This window comes from Pectinophora gossypiella, chromosome 24 (genome assembly GCF_024362695.1).
Source record: "Pectinophora gossypiella chromosome 24, ilPecGoss1.1, whole genome shotgun sequence".
NCBI lineage: Eukaryota > Metazoa > Arthropoda > Insecta > Lepidoptera > Gelechiidae > Pectinophora > Pectinophora gossypiella.
The window spans coordinates 10,322,847-10,339,946 of NC_065427.1; the positions used below are offsets into that span (position 1 = coordinate 10,322,847).

Sequence of the window (17,100 nt, forward strand, 5' to 3'; positions counted from 1 at the left end):
CACAGGACAGTATTTCCATACAAACTCCAAAGAGAACTTTCGTTTTGACGTTTCAAAATAAGTATCTCATTAGTAGCCTATTAACGACCTCCGTGGTCTAGTGGTTGAGCGTTGTGCTCACCCGGAGGTCCCGGGTTCGAACCCTAGTGGGGACTGTTGTATGCGTCACTATTAATTACGGACATCTCTATTAGCTGTCATATAAAAAGGGCTATTGTCTATGTCAGACTGTCATTGTATGCTACCGATGTTAATAAAATTAATTACATTCAAGTCGTCGTATGATTTTATAACTAAAAGGACCGGCCAACACGCTAAAATACAGGGACAAATCACTTTATGATCCCTAGTTTGGTTAGGACATTGCAGGCTGATCACCTGATTGTCCAGAAGTAAGATGATCCGTGTTTCGGAAGACACGTTAAACCGTTGGTCCCGGTTACTACTTACTGATGTAAGTATGTAGTCGTTACTTAAGTCACGTCAGGGGCCTTTGGAGTTTCAATAATAACCCTGACACCAGGGTTGATGAGGTTGGTCAGCCACCTCACAACCCACGCGAAGAACTAGCCTATTCAAAGAAATCGAGGTTTTGTTAAAAAAAAAAACACTAGAATGTCATTTTTCAAAATGGTGCTTACGTAGTTTTTATTATAAGGCGACCTTTTGGCCTTTTATTCATGTTTGTATTTAGATTATGGATTGCAAGCATATTGCAAGTTATCAATGCAAGAATTCACGTAGAAAACCGCTTGATAACTGAACATTTCTTTAAAACCCCTAAAGCAACACGAGCTTACGTAGAAAACGCCTGATGAAATCTTCATATTGCGCATTTAAGCGTTATCGATGTGGTAAAACCGTCAGGATTTCTAAGTCGGTATAGATTCCTTTTCGGGTGATTCCTCAACAGTTGCAGAGGCGGAGATGGGAGCCATCGGTACGGCAATGCAGGACGGAAGGGGCAAGTCATAGGGACTGTAACCTGGAACCTGACAGATGGCAGCAGTAACTGTCAGTATTATTCAGAGGCGGAGGCAAGAGTAAGGCTTTAAAATAGAAGGCAAGAGGGAAATCACTGCCCTGTTATTCCCAAAAAAAAGTAGCATAGAGAATGCTAACCAGACAAATGCGTGGCTTTTGAATTAGTGATGACTGCGCACTTCTCTTGCTTCCTCCACATTTATCAATCGTTTCATACACGCACGCCGGTTCAGAGTAAGTACACACCAAACCGACCCTTTCTAAGGAAATCTCCAATTTGGTCAATGTTGGTTATGTAATATGTATAATGTCGTGGCCAGATCTTAGAACTGATCATTCTCAATTCAATTCTCAATTATTTATTACATTCCATGTGGTGCAATGGGGTGTTACATAGGCATAGGAACTAAAACATGGACCCTGTATTAAATGATCACATTTCATGAAATAGCCAACTTAAGTTTGACCATATCTTTGAAACGTCAACGTTTAATGATATTTCAATCAACGTTTGGCCATATCGGTAATGTAGGCGGTGTCCATGCTCTATGGTGTAATAAAAAATAATTTCTTAGGTTCAAAATTATTTATGTAATCGATTATAGTATCGATTACGATATCGATAGCGATATGGAAAATTGTACAATTACATTCATTCATAGATTATATAATATCAATCAAGTTTTAAATATAATCGACACCAGCGCCGCTACCGGTGGATAATGTTACTAATTTTACGATATGATTGCCAACGTTTGGCCATATATCATGAAGTAATCATGCATTTAGTTGCTCATATCGTTAAACGTTATGTGTTCATTGATTTGGACAAACTACATTATGATGTAGCCAACGAATGATGTGAAATATGACCATTACATGAAATGATCGAGCACATCATGAAATATATCAATTCTAAGATCTGGCCACGACATATGTATGAAAAGAAAAATAAAAGACGATGTAGAATAACTTTTTAATTTAATAACAAAATGATACAAGTAGCTATAATTATGGCACATTAGTACGATCTTAGGTAAATGCAATATGGTTCTAAACAAGAAGTCTTTTCAAATGATTTTACAAGTATAACGTAAACGAAAGCAAAATGTATGACTGGGTTATATTTCAGTAAATAAATGTATGTGTTTGTATTACATGTTATGTATGTTAATTCGATGAGGGACTTTGCACACCACGTGTCTTCAATCGTATGGGCGTCTGGCGTCACACACACAGATGCGCGTGTACGATAACGTCAATGTGTAGTGTCTGTGTAAAACGAGGTGTGAATGTAGTGTCAGGGGTATAGACGTAAGGCCGATTTAAAACCATTTAAAAACCAATCCGTTTAAAACGAAAAAAAACCGTTTAAAACCGAAACGCGCACCATATAGTACGCGGAACTGAAAACTGCTTTTTTTTTTGACGTGACTTATTGTAGATTTGCCGCAAATGGCATTAACTACTTGGCCGGACAAATGGGGAGCGCTGAAGGCTCTCATCCGGTACAACGTTTAAGACAACAGGCCTGAGGGTGCCCAGTTGGGCGCGAACCTCGGCTCAGGGCGTCGTCTGAGAGGAAAAATATTTGAAAGAATTAATCGACCCTAGCGGGTCGATAGCGATAAGCGCTGAATGAGAGAAATCATCGACCACGCCGGCGGGGTCGGTATCGGGGTCCTGAAGTGTTTGGTGTCGCGAGCTAATTGGCTGCCTCTATGGCTAGAGTAATCGGGTCGTCTGCACGCGGAACTGAAAACTGCATACGTGTTTGTGCCCGTGGCTTTTGAGACTGCAGGTCCTTGGGGTAGTGAGGCGAGGGAATTGGTCAGGGAGATCGGCCGGAGACTCAAAGTCAGAGGGGGTGACCCTAGGTCTGCGTCTTACCTGGTCCAACGCCTGTCAATGGCTGTGCAACGGGGCAATGCCGCTAGTGTAATGGGTTCGTTTGGACCAGGTCAGATTCAGAACACTTAAACGCCTAGTTGGACGTGACGAAGTTACGTATGTTTCTGATTATGCGACAAATTGTATTATTGTAAGAAAATTGTGACCTGTTTAAATCAACCATTTATTTCGATTTAAAACGGCTGCTGGTGATGACCATGTTTTTCTTAATTAAGTATACTTAAGTACATTTTCTTGATTTTACCGAGTTAGGGTAACGGATTACCTATAAACTGTGTAAAGAATTTTGAATGTGTAATAAGTATTCATAAAAAGTACCCAAAAAAGTAAAAAAAAACCCTAAATCTTTTTAAACTTTTCCCTAAAAAGTAGCATGGAAATTGCTGCACCGACAAGAGCGTGGCTCTTAAATTGATGATGATGAATACGTTATTGATAATAATTTACTTAGCGTGTTTAGTTCTATAGGTATTTTTTATTGATTGGATAAACTAATAACACGAAACATGACGTCAAGTGACCAAAAATTGCCCATAATCAAGTTCAACACAGTTCTTTTATTGTTGTAGGCGAGTTTTCAACGGTTTAAAACGATTTATTTGGGGTTTAAAACGGCAATGGCCCCGATTCCTGCAGACACCGCCTAATTTTATTTTAGGTTATATCCGTCATTTTCGTATCCGTCGAAAAGGAAAGGGACGGATGATTCACAGCTCTTAATTTTAGGAAGAATGAGTAAATTAATGTGTCGGGTTATTGACTGACGTAAAATTTTTAGACGGTTGGTTTAGATTTGTGCTTAAAATTGACGTGTGTTGCATAAATTTTATGCTTGTCGATTACCCGTCCCTTTCCTTTTCGGCGGATAAGAAAAGGACAGATATAACTTAAAATAAAATTAAATGGTATTTACAGGAATTAGCACCTATATTTGGTTTAAAACGTTTTAAATCTGTTGTTTTACATCTATTGTCCGGAGCTTTATTTTAGTCTTATATAGTCGTACGCTGCTAAAGAGTGAGAGGGAAAGGGCGTGTGGTCTCTCTCGCACTTTTGCGCTTTAGGCAGCACACGGAAAGAATGTCATTTTTGTATGGAGTATCCTGGGTGCGGTGTGGAGCAACTTGGTGAGGCTGATCGAAGCCCCTTTTGATACAGTCATGTCCATGATAATGCGTAGAAGTTTCATGATGATATCCCTGTCAGCCCAAGGTCTTCCCGTCTACTTGGACCGCGAAGGTTTGACGATGCGGGAGGCTGGTGGTGCGAACTTCGCGAACCCTTGCTGGTCGAACACCGGGAGGAGGTCGCGCACGCGCGCTGAGACCGTACCGCCTGTTACCCTGGGGATTGAGTAAGGTATTAACCGACCTCCGTGGTCCAGTGGTTGAGCGTTGGGCTCACAATCCGGAGGTCCCTGGTTCGATTCCCGGTGGGGACATATCACAAAAATTACTTTGTGATCCCAAGTTTGGTTAGGACATTACTGGCTGATCACCAGATTGTCCGAAAGTAAGATGATCCGTGCTTCGGAAGGCACGTTAAGCCGTTGGTCCCGGTTACCACTTACTGATGTAAGTAAGTAGTTGTTACATACTACTTACACCAGGGTTGATGACCCACACGAGAGAAGATCTAGATTGAGCACCGATAAAACTCACCTAGAAGGTTTAATTAGCTTGGCCGCTTGCGCCGGAGTGGCCAATTCCGTCGGGAAGTACGTAGCTCCGTAGAAGTCCAGGCCATTCTGCAGCAGAATGTTGGCCTCCTCAATATTGGCCAGGGTCACGCGGAGGACGCTGGTAGCCTCCTTCGGGATCATGCTGCTTACCAGCTCCCCGTCTATGGTCGTCAGCGCGCGAGGAGGAGTCTTCTCCAAGGGTTTTGGGGTTGAAGAGCCTGAGGGTTAAAATAGAGTTATCATAATCAGGTCAGGTACATTTTTTTTTAATCAGAAACGTCCAGGACCTTGTGCCGTGGATTTTCTTGCAGCTTCTTTTCCCCGGCCACTCAGGTTGTGAGAAGCTGCAGTAGTTTTAGGCGGATGAGCGTTCGACAAAAGTATTTGTGTAAAAATTGATCATTCAAAGTCTAGCTATGTTGCCTAACGAATCTTCTATCGTGTGGATTGTGAGGTGGATTACCAACCTCATCCACCCTGGTGTCAGGGATATTACTGAGCCGTCATAGGTCCCTGATATGACTCATGTAACGACTACAAGTCATTCAAGTCTAAATTATGTTCAAGGGGGGTGAAGTAAACCTAGAACAGACGCTGGTGGAGGGCGTAGAGTTGACGTTCTATACGTATTCATCATCATCAGCCCATTAATGTCCCCACTGCTGGGGCACGGGCCTTCCCTATGGATGGATAGGGAGATCGGGCCTAAAACCATCACGCGGGCCCATTGCGGATTGATGGTTATTAACGACTGCTAATGCAACCGGGACCAACGGCTTAACGTGCCTTCCGAAGCACGGAGGAGCTCGAGATGAAAACTTTTTTTTTTGTGGTCACCCATCCTATGACCGGCCTTTGCGAAAGTTGCTTAACTTCAACAATCGCAATCTATTAAACCTTATTCTATGCTACATTAAATTCGGACCATATTCAGAATCCCTCGCGGAGGGTTTCTGGCTTTGACTCCAAACGAAAAATCTGGACCCGACTGAACCGGTGTAGGACCATGGAAAGTCAAACCATCACCTACATAAATGGGGCTTAAAGGAGTCGCCATACTGTGAATGTGGTCACCCGGATCAAATCATATCTCACATAGTGAACGAGTGCCCTCTACACCGGTTCCCAGGTGGCTATCGAGCTGCATTGTGTGACGGATGCAGCAGAGACTTGGTTAGGGGAGCTTAAGCTGGATATACGCAGGGTATTTTATTTTTGTCTGCCATACGCAATAATAATTCACGAATGCGCTTTTAATGCGCTGTCTATTAGAGCGAATATGATAGCCCGCAGGTTCGCGCTTTGCTCTAAAGAAGCGAAGTTGACACTGTTCAGAGCTTACTGTACGACCTTCTATACAAGCGGCCTGTGGGCTACTTTCACGCAGAAACAATACAGCGCGCTGCGCGTTCAATATAACAACGCGTTCAGGGTGCTGATGGGGCTGCCGCAGCGTTCAAGCGCGTCAGGGATGTTCGCTGAGGCGCGGGTCGACTGCTTCTACACCACAATGCGTAAACGATGCACATCACTGACTCGTAGGATCCGCGCCAGCCCCAACAGTATCCTGAGCATGATTGTAAGTAGGCTGGACTGTCCGTACATGACTCATTGCTCCATGAGTCACTTAACATAACATAACATAACAAATACTTTATTGCACAAACAGGAAAAAACAAAATACAAAACAAAAGAGAAATAGAATTAGTACAATAGGCGGCCTTATTGCTAAGTAGCAATCTCTTCCAGGTCACTTGTACAGGAGCAGTAAATAAATGTCATATTTTTATTTCAATTTTATTGTGTATGTGTGTGTATTGTGCATCTATGTAATACTAATATTAGTGAGTAAGAAATCATTGTTACTAACAACCTGGGTCCAAGTTACCCGTATTTTTTTTATTTATTTTTTTATAGTAGTAATGTTACCAGTGTTAGCACCTCTGGGCGAATCGGAGTAGTGTAGGCGGACCACCTCCACCACAGAGCCGAACTTGTAGAGCGCATGCCTCACGTCCTCCTCTGGGACCTCATCAGGCACGTCGTAGACGTACACCGTGAAGGTCTTCTGGGGTCGGCAGGGGATCGCTATCTGAAGTCACACGTGGTTAAGAGGAATTATCAGACAAGAATGATTAACCCAATCAAAAAAAATCAAAATCAGAAAGTATTTATTTTCTCTTCTGACATGTTTTTTTTTTTAAACTAGTTATTGGAGCCTCCTTTTAAGCAAAATATGCCTGTACCAGGAGACTCCGCTCTTCTATAACAGTAGTAAATAGGTAAGAAAGTTTTGTTACCTTTAGGTTTTACAAATAAGCAATTAAAGAATGTTTGTATAATGTGGGTATGTGTGTGTGTGTGTGTGTGTGTGTGTGTGTGCGTGCGTGCGTGTGTGTACGTGTGTGTAAGTGTGGGCGTACTCGGGCAAAATAAGTCTTGTCACTTGAATAAATCATAGATTTACTACAACCGTAGATTGAACATCAGCGCTCAAAAAGTGGGACGCAAAGTTACTGTTAATATAGCGACGTTGACAGTACTTTACCTCAGTGCGCGATTAGGCGCCGAACTGGCAACACGGGGAAGTGCGTGGTAAAAACTTGCAAAAATAGAAGCTTAAAGAGAAAAAAGAAGGATGGAACATCGTTTTTCTAATGACTAATGACATTGTGCACGTTATCATAGTATAAACATTTTAATTTTCGCAGTAAAACCCACTAAAATTATTATTTTAGTTTAAAATACACTAAAACAAGTATTCCCGGTCAATCCGAGTCGCAGTATAACCCGACCGCGTTCTTAATTTGACACGGTTTTATTGAAGGTATATACCGCTGTGTACTAATGTATAGCTAAACAAGCGCCAAGTTTTTGCCGCATTAAAAGATAAAGATTTTTATTGTGCATAAATTTAGGTACAACACCACATTCCCACAGGCCGCAATTTCGTATCAAGCGCTGTATCTACGGTAGTGGTAAACCAATGGAATAAATAAATAAATTATTACTTATAATCATTATTATTACAGACATCACCAGAGAGGTAAACTACTTAGTAAGTATGTATATTATAAAAGTTTTATTTCTTCAACTTCAATAAGCCATCATTAGATAGGTTAAGTATTGTCAATTTTGACGTGAATTTGATTGATTGATTGATTTTTGAATAAAATACTGTTTTTGTAGAAAAGCAAATTAAAATAGGTATAACTCCCGGCAAACTTCTTGAACATCGAGTGTCGTAGTGGGGGAAAGTTCGCGCACGTACACTTCCGTGCAAAAAAAAATAACTTTTGATTATTTTCTTAACTTCATTAAAAAAAACAATTATTATATTATTTAATTATGTAAATAAAACTAAACTTATATTATTATAGTTTATTAAAACTTATATTATATTATTATATTTAATAAAAATCTAATCGTCAGGTAAGTATAATATTGATTAATGAAGATTAATATGAGGTTGAAACCAGCAATACCAGAGCTAGTGCTAGGTTTTGGATTTGTAGACATCCCAAGTAGCATTCGGGGTTCTATATAAGATGTCTAGTCGTTCACATGTACTCTACAAGCTGTGTATGTCAGCTGTATATGAGCTGTATAGCTTGCTATAATGCTTTTATTGAACCAGTTTGGGCACAAATTAGACAGCCTTAAGTTCACTATGGCTGTACATTAGAAGTATAATAGCATTATAATAGCAGTTTAAGTAGTAACATCGGACTTAAGGCTGACTTACGGCACTATATGGAACGCAGTGTGAACCATACAACGTACATGAGTGTAATAAAGAGTAATAAGTGGCTAAATACACAGCCTTTACAGTTAAAATCGGACAAAAGTACTCCAGTAAGCTACCTTAAATTCACTTGTGTCCTAAATTATTTCCACATTTTAATATATTAGTTTGACAATTGTACGGAGTGCACGGATTCGGGGCAAACTAACTCCGGCGGATTATTATTATAATATAACACGCGATTAGTACCTGTTTTATATACCATATCATGTTAATGCCATGGGAATGCAACTTTATCGTGAAATGTATACATATTGACAACTAAAAATTTCACGCGCCTCTGTAAAAACGCTTTATTCATTTTGAAATATTTAAAACTGGCTGAGAGGAAAATTTACATTTTCAGTTTTTGATATTTTATTGGAATTATAATTATACTACGGTAATTAATTTTAACATGAAACCAAAACTCATTCGCTCTATCTGCGTATTTTGTGATAAATCTGCATTAATCTTGTAGATTTATTTGGTAAATATTTTAGGTTACGTAGAACAAAATGGTGGAAATGAAATACGGCTATGTGAACTGTTATAACTCCTATTTAATGCGGTGAGCGTATATTAGGTTCACATGTGTTCTGTTAGAATGCTGTTATCTATATGAAGTCCCACATTTGTACCACTACAGCGCCAATGCCAATTAATTTATTCTAATGTGAACTTATGTACAGCTTTAAGATGTAGTTCAGGACAATTGTGTATCTTTAATTCTTTCTTCAAATACTGAAATTTTAGAGATCCGCAATAAAAATTATTAATGGCCGTTAAATGCCCAGTTAAAAATGCCCAGTTACTTATAGTCAAGTATGAATACCTAAAGTACAAATTTTGTAACAAACTAACAAAAATCACCTTTTCGTGTGAGACACACAGTTGGCGTCAGAGTATTTACATTACAAAAACACTACTCTGTTCAAGGAGGTATTTAAAATAATGTAAAAAAACTAGATAAACAGGGACAACATTATGCCCTGCGACAGAAAAGGACAGAAAATAATTTGTTTGCAATCACCATTATTTTGAAGGGAACTTTCAGGTTCAGGCATAATATTTTCCTCTGCATCATGTACGGAACCACCAACAACGGTTGCAATGGCGCTTGGGAAAAAGTGTAATAGAATATCACATTTACATTCATGTTCAGCTTACAGCAAATAAGAGTAGTACTTGTGGACAAATAAACTGCTATTGATGTTAATGGACAACACATATGGTCTTTCTAACAGCCTAGAGTCCACATGTGAATCATTTAAACACTTCTGTACAGATAGTAAAAAAAGGTTATTTTAAGTATCACAAACAAGTCCTAATACAGCTACTGGCTGTATAACAGTCTAAAACAAGTAAACATAACAGCCTTTGGCTTTATAAATGTCCACAAGTGTTATATTAAAATGCTAGCTCTATAACATCGAACTAGTAGGCCGTTAAACAGCGGTTGCCGTATCTCTACCCTCCTATAATGCTCTTAGTCAGAAAGCTGACTAAAGGATAGTTGTTAGAGTATTATAACACCCATAATCGTATAAAAGTATTACTCTACACTCCTATACGTCCCTTAGACAGGTATAGGTGTAATTAATTGCAATAATGCAGCTAATACATCACGAGTGAACTGTAGTAATGCTTTAAGTTCACCTTGGAACTAAATGTGTACTCTTAAATGGAACAAAATGCTACTTGGGATAGACCTCGTGCTAGTAACTAATTCTTAAACTTAAAAAAATGAGCAATAACAAAAAAATCCAACAAAAGAGCAATAACAAAAACGTGACAGTTTCACTGCACGCAAGTGTATTCGGGAGTCAAAGGGACGAAGACAAGAGTGCGCGGGGGAAGTGTCGACTGATCTACCAATAGCCGGTCGATGCGGGACTCACCTGCCCCCGCGCCCCGTACCGCACCACCAAAGAGATCTAAAATTCGGTTGTGCGCAGTCAAGAAGTTTGCCGGGACCTATACCGGTACTGTTTTTTCACTATTCTTCTTCTAATCCTTTTATCCCCTGTTGGGATGTCGGTTTCGAATAGATTTCCACTCCTCGCGTTCTTTTGCAGCCTCTGTGCAATCCCATGACATGGCGAGAGTTTTCTACTTTCGATCAACCGAGCGTCGCCAGGTCGGGAGTCAAAGGGACGAAGACAAGAGTGCGCGGGGGAAGTGTCGACTGATCTACCAATAGCCGGTCGATGCGGGACTCACCCGCCCCCGCGCCCCGTGCCGCACCACCAAAGAGACCTAAAATTCGGTTGTGCGCAGTCAAGGTCGATGCTCAAGAAGTTTGCCGGGACCTATACATATAGATAAGTATTCGTTTATTTATTTACTCAGGATAGTTCTAAACACAGATACAGAACATCAAAAGCATACAAGTAGAAGAAGCAGAAACAGAAAGAGAAGGTAGAAGAGAGAAAGGGACACCAACACCTTACCTTCCTATAAAACCTGGACCCGGTAACCTTATGGAATCCCTTCTTGAAGACCATCTGATAGTCATCCACGCTGGAGAATTTGAACAGGATTCCCGTAGCAGTCTTGGTCAGGGAGAAGCAGCCTTTGAACTCCATCTTCTCACAAATGGTGGAAGCTTTCTCCATGCTGAGCCCGTGAGAGGGGGTGAGCAGGAAGGCGCCCTTGCAGAGGAAGTGTTCGGAGTCCGATATGTCGGACTCGCTCTCTCCGCCCTTCATGAGGGTGTGAATCTGCTCCTTCCACATGTACGACTCTGACATCTGCGGTGGAATTTTGATGGTTAATGCACTGACATACTATAAAAATGTAGACTCACAATCTTTCTTTTTTAATTTTTTTTCAAGAACATATAATATGTCCTAACCCTCTTGTAAATACGTATTCTTATATTAAATTAGTATAAGTAAGTTCGTTTCCTAAAATTAAGATGTTTATGGTTGTTAAAAAAAACAATATCGGTTGTACAGGGTCGTCATTATGCCTTTTTTTGACGTGGCTTAATGTAGATTTGCCGCAGATGGCATTAACTACTTGGCCGGACAAATGGGGAGCGCTGAAGGGTCTCATCCGGTACAACATTTAAGACAACAGGCCTGAGGGTGCCCAGTTGTGCGCGAACCTCGGCTCAGGGCGTCTTTTGAGAGGAAAAATATTTGAAAGAATTAATCGACCCTAGTGGGTCGGTAGATCTTATGTCCTTCTAGGTCTTCGTCTACCACCCCTACCACCAACCTTCGCTTTAGCTTTCGTAATCCTATTATCCTTCATCCGCTCTACGTGTCCAAACCAACTTAACATTCCCTTCTAAATCCTAGCCACTAAATTAATAACGCCTCTGTGATCCAATGGTTGAGTGTTGAGCTCACGATCCGGAGGTCCCGGGTTCGAATCCAGGTCGGGACATATCACAAAAATCACTTTGTAATCCTTAGTTTGGTTAGGACATTACAGGCTGATCACCTGATTGTCCGAAAGTAAGATGATTCGTGCTTCGGTAGGTTAAGCCGTTGGTCCCGGTTACTGCTTACTGATGCAAGTGAGTAATCGTTACATGAGCCATGTCAGGGGCCTTTGCTCAATAAAAACCCTGACACTAGGGTTGCTGAGGTTGGTAATCTACATCACAACCCACACGATAGAAGAAGACTAAATTAATATTAATAAAAAACACAGAATGAATATAAAGGCCATACAACACAAACAACATAAGAAAACCGATGTTACAAAGGGCGTCCTTATTGCTAAGGTAGCAATCTCAATTTATCATGATCCAATGCACAGCGAAGAAAAACAATAAGAATACAATAGAATCAATGATGTCGACATAATGGCCGGTAATCCCGTCGCGGTTGGTTAGAGATCCGGCGCACGCGCAGATGTTGTTTTGGGATCGGTAGGCTGGAGAATAGGTTAGAGAATGTTTTCACCGGGTTGCTTCTCAAATGGGGACGCTGGCTCGAACCCGCTTCACTTACACTTGTAACGACTTACTGTAACTTAGGTAAGCAGTACTTAGGTACTGATGTAAGCACGTAGTCGCTACATGTCAGGGGACTTTGGCGGCTCAATAATAACCCTGACACCAGGGTTGATGAGGTTGGTAACCCACCTCACAATCCACACGATAGAAGAAAGGAAGTAACTAGTAACCGGGATCAACGGCTTAACGTACTTTCCGAAGCACGGAATTATTTTACATTCGGACAATCGGCTGCTCAGTCTGTAACGTCCTAACCAAACTAGGGATCACTAAGTGATTTTTGTGATTTCCAAAATTCGAACCCAGGACGGAGGTCCTGGATCGTGAGTAAAAAGCTCAACCACTGGACTAATTTAAGCAGCACGGTTGATAATTTAAGCAGCAAACATCCTGACCTTCCCTGGAATCATCATCTCCCTAGCATTACCCCGTTTTTCACAGGGTCCGCTTACCTAATCTAAAGGTTCTACAGGGCCGGTTTTTTACAGAAGCGACTGCCTGTCTGACCTTCCAACCCGCGAAGGGAAAACCACAATACAGGTTAGGTCACATACCTCCGAAAATGCATTTCTCAGGAATGTGGGTCTCACGATGTTTTCCTTCACTGCTGAGCACGCGGTAATCCAAACATGAATTCGAAAACAAATTCGACAATCATTGGTTTAGGCCTGTGGTGGATTCGAACTTACGACCTCAAAGTGAGAGGCAAGCGTTCCACCAACTAGGCTACGACGGCTCCTGACCTTCTATAGAATCGAATTAACCAATTAATAGGTGTAATTTGTCACTCTATATAAGTCTTTACAGCACAGATAGCAATAGATCGAAGCACAATTGGGTAGTTACAGCGTCTGTCCACCCACGGTATATAATTAAAGTGGCAAATTGCATCTCGCCTACGATTAGCTATCCTAATAGTTAAAATTGAACCAATTCGTGCGTTTTTTTTTAAGTTTTTTACGTCATTTCATGCGAAAAGCCACGGGAACCCCGTGGTTCACAATGAATCTGCATTGGTCTTCCAACCAATTCCCTTATTCACCGCGCATCGCTATCGGCCCTCATCATCGTCAACCCGTTAACGTCCCCACTGTTGGGGCACGGGCCTTCTCTATGGATGGATAGGAAGATCGGGCCGTAAACCATCACGCGGGCCCAGTGCGGATTGATGGTTATTAACGACTGCTAATGCAGCCGGGACCAACTGCTTAACGTGCCTTCCGAAGCACGGAGGAGCTCGAGATGAAAACTTTTTTTTTGTGGTCACCCATCCTATGACCGGCCTTTGCGAAAGTTGCTTAACTTCAACAATCGCAGACCGAGCGCGTTTACCGCTGCGCCACCGAGCTCCTCTATAATATTGAGTACTTACTAATATTACTTTAGACCAACAAGCCAATAGTTACGATTACAATTTTCTGTTTGTAAGTTACCCTAAACACGGGAAAGTGTTATAGGTAAAATAAAAAATCGTTTCAACGATTCTGTTCCGCACCACCCAAATCCCCTGGTAGTTGCGGCTTCCGAATACATCCCGCTTAGGGACGGTACTGAAAAGTATCGGCGTCCGAAGGACGTAATATACGATCCTGACGACCCGATTACTCTAGCCATAGAGGCGGCCAATCAGCTTGCGACGACAAACATTTCAGGACCCCAATTTCCCTTATTCACCGGAAATCGCTATCGGCCCTAAAGGTTGATTAATTCTTTCAAATATAACCCCCTCAGATGACGCCCTAAACTGAGGTTCGCGTCAAACTGGGCACCCTAAGGCCTGTTGTCCTGTTTTATACCGGGTGAGAGCTCTCAGCGCTCCCCAATCGTCCGGCCAAGTTATGAATGTTTTACAATAAGTTGAAAAAAGTGGGTTACATGGCTGTTTTTAATCTAAGATCCTTTTGTTTTGAGACCTCATATTCGAAAATTTTCGCGCACATACGTGTAAGTATGTTCGATTTGTTCACGGTTACGGAAACAGCGACGTCAAAAAAAACAAAAACAAATGGCGGAAAAACAAAAGAACATCTGCTTTTCAATGAGCGTTAGTTTAAAACTAATTTCGATTGACAAATGGCTGTTATTAATTGATTAATTCGACCGAGCAAGGCCGACGTTTGAATTTTGCAGTTTCATACCACAACTTTGAAGTTTAAGATGCTTAAATTGTTGCAGTTTTCACTAACACAGTTAGCTCGACCATTATAGACGGCGATACGGCTCACCTATCACGTTGGTCTAACAGAAAGCTCGGGTGTGGGTACTTAGTTCATCTTGCGATGGATGTACTTACATACGTACCTCTGACTACCCCATTGGGATATAGTCGTGAGCTTATGTTAGAATGAATATGGTAAGTACTTACTTGCTAAAGTCACGCTCGTAATGCCTAATGGGGTGGGTAGAGCTACAAGACAACTTGCAACTTACAACGAAACAATGATTACTACTTACTTATGTAAGTTAGGTAGTAGTTAAGGGCCTTTGGCGGCTCAATAGTAACCCAGACGCCAGGGTTGATGGGGTTGGTAATCCACCTGACAACCCACACGATAGGAGAGGAATAAAAACCTTAAAACTAGGCGGAAATGATCTTTTTCTATCTTGTGGGTTGTGAAGTCAATTACCATCCTCATCAACCCTGGTGTCAGGGTTATTATTGAGCAAAGGCCCCCTGGCTCATGTAACGATTACTCACTTACATCAATAAGTAGTAACCGGGACCAACGGCTTAACCTACCGAAGCACGGATCATCTTACTTTTGGACACTCAGATGATCAGCCTGTAATGTCTTAACCAAACTAGGGATCACAAAGTGATTTTTGTGATAAGTTCCCTACCGGGATACGAACTCGGGACCTCTGGATCGTGAGCCCAATACTCAACCACTGGACCACAGAGGCCGTTAATAAAAAGGATCCAAATATCAAGCAACAATAAGTTTTATTAGCTTCTGCCATTACATTAATACATTTTTGAATAATTATGTACCCTGAGGAGCTCGGTGGCGCAGCGGTTAACGCGCTCGGTCTGCGATTGTTGAAGTTAAGCAACTTTCGCAAAGGCCGGTCAGAGGATGGGTAACCACAAAAAAAAAGTTTTCATCTCGAGCTCCTCCGTGCTTCGGAAGGCACGTTAAACCGTTGGTCCCGGCTGCATTAGCAGTCGTTAGTAACCACCAATCCGCACTGGGCCCGCGTGGTGGTTTAATTCCCGATCTCCCTATCCATCCATCCATAGGGAAGGCCCGTGCCCCAGCAGGGGGGACGTTAATGGGCTGGTGGTGATGATGTGCCGCAGCAATGAGAAAATAAGTAATTGTCACGTTAAAAGTGAACAACGCCATCTATCGTGTTTCTGGGGAATGTCGATTGGCAAGTCCCTCAAAAACAGTCAATGAAATCCACACAAGTTCTTCAAATTCTTATAAGTATATTCTTTGATTAAAAGGATATACTCACGCGTCTTTGAATGGGCCGTGGAATCCTGCTGTTGAAGTCACGGTAATACTTCACCCTCATCTTGTCCTTGGAAACTCCAGAAAAGTCCAGAAAATTCTGGAAAAAGCTGTAGGAAAGCACTTGCCTGTCCTCTTTTATCTGGTTTCTTCTTAGCGCCCTGGTTGTTGGTGGTTGCTGTTGTCTTGTCGTCGGTCTCTGGTCGGTGTTCGGTGTCCGAGGCGCCTTCAGCTAAGGACATGGTGCGACTGAGGTTCACGCTCGACAACCACGGGTTTTCGTTGCGGAATGATGGTTGATCAGCCGTGGAGTGCCGCTCCTTGGGTCGGTGGACAGAGTACGCCGTGGAGGCGACGTTGGTGTAAATTTTTTAAATGTTTTTAATGTGGTAATGGTGCTAATTCCTGTAAACACCATCTAATTTTATTTTAAGTTATATCTGTAATTTTCTTATCCGCCAAAAAGAAGAGGGAGGGGTAACCGACAAGCATAAAATTTATGAAACACACGTCAATTTCAAGCGCAAATCTAAAACAACCGTCTAAAAATTTAACATTGGCCAATAACCCGCCAGAATTATGTTGACAGCACACGTCAAACGGTTTGCATACCAGCGACATACCTTTTTGATTCCTTATTCATTCATTTACTCATTCTTCCTAAAAATTAAGAACTGTCAATCATCCGTCCCTTTCCTTTTCGGCGGATAAGAAAATGACAGGTGTAACTTAAAGTAAAATTAGGAGGTGTCTGCAGGAATCGGGGCCATTATGGTGTTTAAGAACCGTTAAATTTTATTGGAGCGAAATTCGTTGACAAATAATAATTTAAAAAGTAGATGTATTAAAACATTCAAAGTGTTTTATTAATAAAATTAGCATTTTTTAAACTGTGTTCATTTTTGGTCGGACCATAGATACATAATATACATAAACTCACGCCTGTAGTCCCTAATGGGGTGGGCAGAGCTACAAAGTAATCGGAAGACGATTTGCAGCCACATTTGATACGAAAGGATATGATAAATCGTACGGTGAAAGGTGATCAAGCCATCGCATCGTCCATCATGTTAGGAAGGTGACAATCCTTCTGTCGGATTTTACGACAAGGCCGGGAAGATTAACAGCTTAGCGCGTTCCTTGTTTTTATTCAACAGCAAGCAAAGAAGAAGAGCTCGGTGGCGCAGCGGTAAACGCGCTCGGTCTGCGATTATTGAAGTTAGGCAACTTTCGCAAAGGCCGGTCATAGAATGGGTGACCACAATTTTTTTTTATTTCGAGCTCCTCCGTGCTTCGGAAAGCACGTTAA

General features: G+C 41.5%; 1 protein-coding gene across 2 annotated transcripts; it reads right to left on the bottom strand.

Moving 5' to 3' along the window:
• Positions 1-2,003: 2,003 nt before the first annotated feature.
• LOC126377757 (uncharacterized) lies at positions 2,004-16,097 on the bottom strand. Of its 2 annotated transcripts, none has more exons than XM_050025580.1 (5): positions 15,920-16,097; positions 10,814-11,113; positions 6,518-6,668; positions 4,557-4,794; positions 2,004-4,238 (listed from the first exon to the last, which is right to left on the bottom strand). In XM_050025580.1, exons 1-5 carry the CDS (start codon positions 16,031-16,033, stop codon positions 4,118-4,120), a joined length of 924 nt encoding a protein of 307 aa, XP_049881537.1. In that variant the 5' UTR covers positions 16,034-16,097; the 3' UTR covers positions 2,004-4,117. The 2 variants fall into 2 exon arrangements, with proteins under 2 accessions (XP_049881537.1, XP_049881536.1); XM_050025579.1 differs by having other exon boundaries at positions 6,506-6,668.
• Between the last annotated feature and the right edge of the window lie 1,003 nt (positions 16,098-17,100).